At 38.3% G+C, this 5,570-nt stretch overlaps 1 protein-coding gene across 1 annotated transcript; it reads left to right on the top strand.

The window, feature by feature from the left end:
- Positions 1–4,820: 4,820 nt before the first annotated feature.
- On the top strand, positions 4,821–5,363 carry LOC112196924 (putative EG45-like domain containing protein 1). The gene is made up of 2 exons (XM_024337409.1): positions 4,821–4,923; positions 5,092–5,363. The coding sequence occupies exons 1-2, from the start codon at positions 4,821–4,823 to the stop codon at positions 5,361–5,363; spliced, it is 375 nt and encodes a 124-aa protein (XP_024193177.1).
- The last annotated feature ends 207 nt before the right edge of the window (positions 5,364–5,570 follow it).

Below are 5,570 nucleotides of genomic sequence, written 5' to 3'. Positions count from 1 at the left end.
ACACCTTGGTCGAAGGAAAAGAGCACAACGCACCTCTTACATTTGAGGAGGACATGTGTGTGTTAGACTCCATTTGATGTCTACACCTCCCCCTGATCCTTACATTAATCAAGGGAGCTTGGAAAGTCTTCGCATTCCTATGTTTTTCACATGTTTCTCAAATATGGCCTTAGGCAATGATTTGGTAAACAAATCTGCCACAGTCTCCTTAGACTTTACTTGATTCACTTGAATCTTGAGAAGAGCCTGTTGTTGTTGATTGTAGAAAAAACTTTGGCGATTTGTATTTTGTATTATCACCCTTGATATAACCTAGCTTCATATGTTCGATGCAACCTGCATTATCTCATAAATGCAAGTAGGCTCTTCAGTGGTAGAACTCAAACCACTAGTCCCTCGAATATGTGTAATGATAGCTCTTAACCATATACACTCATAAACCGCCTCATGTAGAGCAATGATCTCTGAGTGGTTCGAGGAGGTAGCCACAAGGGTATACTTGGTTGAACTCCAAGATATCGCCGTGTTCCCAATAGTAAATACATAACCAGTTTGGGAACGACCTTTATGTGGATCAGAGAGGTACCCAGCGTTAGCAAAACCAACTAAAACATCATTTGGGGTTTTGGTGTAGTGAGTGGTGCTTTTGCCATCAACATTTCCTTTAGGGATTGCGGTTCCATCTGCGGTCCCTCTTGTCTCTCTGTAGGGAAAGAACAGTCCCAAGTCAATGGTTCCTTTTAGGCATCGAAAAATGTTCTTGATACCATTCCAGTGACGTTGCATTGGCATTGAGCTAAATCTAGCTAACAAGTTTACTGAGAATGCAATGTCTGGTCGAATACATTGGGCTAAATACAATAATGCTCCTATTGCACTTAGATAGGGAATTTCAGCTTCCAACACCTCTTCGTCATCTTCCTTTGGAAGAAATGGATCTTTCTTTGCATCCAAACTTCGACTGATCATGGGAGTGCTAGCAGGATGCGCTTTGTCTATGTTAAATCGCCTGAGCATCTTTTGGACTTACGTAGACTAGTGGATTAGTATTCCACAAACTCGGCGTTTTAGTTCAAGGTCTAGACGGAATCGAGTTTTTCCAAGATCCTTCATCTCAAATTCAGATTTCAAGTAACTCGCGGTTTCTCTTATTTCATCAAGAGTACCTATTATGTTCATATCATCGACATATATAGCTACAATTGCAAATCCAGAACTAGTTTTCTTTATGAATACGCAGGGGCAAAATTCATCGTTCTTATATCCCTTCCCAATCAAGTAGCCACTTAGACTATTTCAGCCCATATTATTTCAATCCGTAGAGTGAGCGTTTCAACCTAATTGCAAACGAACTCCGTGGTTTAGAGTCACTTGACTTGGATTATGTAATTAATCCATTTTTATCTATTGTGTAGAGAATAAGCGAAGTTGCAAAAACGAGATAGAATGAATCAAAAATGGTGAACATTTGAATTTTCGACAAAAGAACAAAATTGTGGATTTGTTAATTGCTTAATTAAGCTTAATTGGTTAATTATGCCTCTAAGCATGCATGCACGTGGAGTAATTGTTTGCCTTATCCAATAAGGCCATGACATGTGGCATCAATATTCCATTTTCATTATTCAAACCCATCAGAGCGGTATTTCATCCTTTCTCTTGCATTGACCACTGATGGTGACCCAATCGTCTCCTCCTTCACTTATTGAGCACGTGCCAGACCTCATCTTCTTATCTTATCCCATCTTTTTCTCTTGCTCATGAAAACAGTGACCACCCATTATTATTTATTCCTTCCCGTCAACATATACAAGGGCCGCACCCTCCATTATTCATATCTCTTCCCCTTCTACCGCACACCAAAGGGCCGGGGGGCAAAGGGGGGCAGCCTTTGGGCTGCTCTCATCCTCCTTCCCCTCCATCCTTCATCTTTTCTTTTATGTTTCTTTTGGGAATTCAAGAAGGACTCACTCAAGCTTCAAGGAGACATCATCAAGAGCACCACACCTTCATTTTGGGTAGTTAGGTGAAGAAATTGCTTGATTCATACTAGCATATAGCTAGGAGTGACCAAGTCAATTCTCCCCTCTCTTCCTTATCATCTCTTTCATATTTTTTCAAACTTTTGATGATGTATCTAAATATGGGTAGTTAGTAGTTCTTTGGGAAACTAGGGTTTGATCCCTTGCATGGATTTATTGTTATAAATATATTTTAATGTAATGGTTTTTAATTTTGTGTTTGACATGTGTTCTAATCTATTATATTTGGCTTAGATGCATGATTATGAGCTTGATTAACTCTTGAATGTGTATATGAGCATGTCTAGAAAATGTTAGGGGACCTAATCACTTCTCTAATTTATGGCTAGCACACTAGTTTAGAACATGGTTAGTTACAATACCAATTTTGATTGTCGTATTGGCTAGCTTGGGAACCTTGATTCTTGGACTCTTCTCCTTTTGGTGCACTAGAGGCCCTAACAAGGCTCTAGATTGTCCCAATTGAGTTTCTACGGCCATTGATCCTGAGTAGGAATATCCTTTAAGGAATCTAATGACCCATGAGCCTTGAAAAGCCTTGGGTACGGTTCTTGATGCCATTATACACTGTTTGACAGTTGTCGGAATATATTTGTGCATTGGATTTGGTTGGGAGGATACCCTAGCTAGTGACCTAATTTCCATTTCTTACTTTTCTTTTCTTTATTTAATTTAGTTGTTAGCTAAAGTTTTCATTTAAATTCTTGCAATTTAATTATTAGAAAATTACAATTACAATTTCGAATGACAATTTCTATCTCATTGTAAATAGTCATCACTAGTCTCTTAGTTTTGATTAGGCTTGGTGAAAACCAAAGCCGAGCATTGCTAAGGCTTGGTGCCTTAGAATAGCATTTTTATTTTTTTTTCTTTTTTTCCTTTTCTTTTGTTTGCTTAGTGACTTTAGTTCCGACTACCCAAGAATTGTGGATTAGCCACTAATCCCAGTGGTACGATAATTTTGGGCTCAATACTTCCCTATCTTGACAATGATACGTACGCTTGCGTAAATGTGTATCCAAGTCAGCCATCTACATAAACAAGAGAGAAGATATATAAATTACGCAGACATAAAGACATCCACGTGAATTATTTTCCAAAAATATGAATTAGATTTCAAGACCAAGATTTGTAATGGTCACATTTTTTCGATGCTATATGAAAATGCTTTATCACAGTAAGTGTGTATGTATAATGCCCATGAATTTTCATTATCATGGAAAAATGGAATTTATATGTTGCAATCTAAAAATAACCATAGCACATTTAATAATAAATAAAACATAGCACATAAAAAAAATTACATGGCATGCTCAAATTTCACAAATATACAACAAAATATATGCTACACATAATAATAGCAATAATATATCATGCGTAAAATAAAATATAAACAATAGCATAATGTAAAGGCATGCGTAGGCCTAATTATATAAGCGTAGATAAAATAAAAAAATGCTCAAAATTTCATAAATAATAAAAACATAAACAATAAAATATAAGGCATGCGTAGCGATGTTTTTAGGCTTGTGAAAAATTGGGCAGCTTCCTCTTTCTTTTCAGCAGTGGGCCACGGGGCCTCGTTCTTTTTTTTACTTTCTGGGCCAGGGCTATAAGGCCTACTTTTTTTCTTTTGGGCCGGGTTTTTTTTTTCTTCTTCTTCCTCCTTGTCTACGTCTTCTTCTTCCTTCTTGGTTTCTGTCCTTCTTCTAGGCCGAAGCGGAACGCCGCAGGTGGGAGGCCGGGCACAAGTCTGAGGCTGCGAGGATGTTAGGCTGAGGCTCGCTGGGCAGAGGCTGTTGGAGGTTGGAGCGCGCGAGTATGGGCTTCTGGAGGAAGACGAAGGCGGTCCGGTCGGAATCGTGCCAGAATCGGGTTGGAGGAGCTCCTAATTGTGCTGGAATTGAGCCTTGTCGGAGCTAGGCGTGGAACCGTGGCCGGGTCAGGTCTTCTTTGGAGGTTTCTTCTAGAGCGATGTCCAAAGGGGAAGCTTAGGTGTCCAAAGGGTCGCTCAAGGGGGACAAGGGCAGTCAGTGGGGCTGGACGGGGCCAGTTTATGCGGCCAGAATTTGTTTTATTTTTTTCAGGGTTTTAGGTGGCGGCAGAGAAAAAAATTTTCTAGGGTTTGGGTTTTTTTTTTCGAAGCTAGGGTTTTTTCTCTTGGTATTTGCTCTGAGCATGCTGATAACATGTGAAAGTGAAATGAAATTGGTCTACTCATTTTATTTCATAGTCTCTTTATATAGGGATAACATTACAATGAAAACATCAATTACAATAATGATAGTAAATGCTGATTGTGATGTAAATTGTAATTCCTTGATTCCTTCTTCGTCAGTTTCTTTGACGAAGACACATAATGTGCTTTTCCTTCAACACAAAATGTGGCAATTTCTATGCCAAACCATCAACCGATTTTGAATAACTTAATGTGGAAGGTTATTAATAAATTTATTTTGCATATGACAGAATAGGAAGGTCCCTTCTTGGCAAAGCAAATAATTTCCTGAATAATTATGTCATTTCTAAAAGTAGTGGTATTTGCACGTGACATTCTACTCTTGGTCAAAATTGTTATGTGCAATTGAAGCAAGGTGTGAATACCGTACCATACCATAAATATTGTTCGGGACATATATAGCATCACTAGGTAATACTAGTTTTGGAGTATGGTATAAAAAGAGATGAGGGAATACAATGTGATCATATCTCTGAAGTTTCAAAAGATACAGATATTCATATAATTTTTCTCCTAATAACTATATAGGAAGAAAACAAATGGGGATACAGAATATTTTGATTATCTTGAGCATGGCCGCCTGCCTTATGTCGACATCTATGGCCACACCAGGAATTGCTACTTTCTACACGAGCTATGTTCGTGAGTATTTATTTAAAGAGATCCTTAAGCTTTCATTTGATGAAAAATTTATGATTTTATTATTTTTTTACATAGGCATTCTCTTTTTCATGAACTTGTTTTGTATCTTAAAGAAACCTGACACTAGTCAACATTCTCAAAGTTTAACCTCGATGGTTTTGTTTACAGCATCAGCATGCTATGGTAGTACCCAACAAGGTGTGATGATTGCATCAGCAGGTGACGCCATATGGAACAATGGTGCAGCATGTGGGAAATTTGTCACCGTTAGATGCACAGGTCCTCGGAATCCGGTACCGCATCCTTGCACCGGTGCAAGCGTGAGGGTAAAAATTGTAGATCATTGTCCCGGATGCCAATCTACTCTCGACCTTTCTAAAGAGTCTTTCACCAAAATCGCTAACCCTGTTGCGGGAATAATTAATATTGATTATTATTAGTGAGCCTCACAAATTACAAAGTTCATTAGATATCAAGACATGTGTCCGCCGTGAGTGTGAATGGTGAGATTCAAGTGCCTGATTTTCCAGGGTAATGATCTCCCTCACCGATAGTTGAAGCAATTGGTTCAGTAATAATGAATGTATTACCTTCAGAAATAATCGTCAGATCATATGTTGTCTTTTAAGTTTTTTTTTTTTTTTTCA

This window comes from Rosa chinensis, chromosome 4 (genome assembly GCF_002994745.2).
Source record: "Rosa chinensis cultivar Old Blush chromosome 4, RchiOBHm-V2, whole genome shotgun sequence".
In the NCBI taxonomy this organism is placed as follows: Eukaryota; Viridiplantae; Streptophyta; class Magnoliopsida; order Rosales; family Rosaceae; genus Rosa; species Rosa chinensis.
The sequence above is the reverse complement of the archived record's forward strand: the minus strand, read 5'-3'. Positions and strand labels throughout refer to the sequence as shown.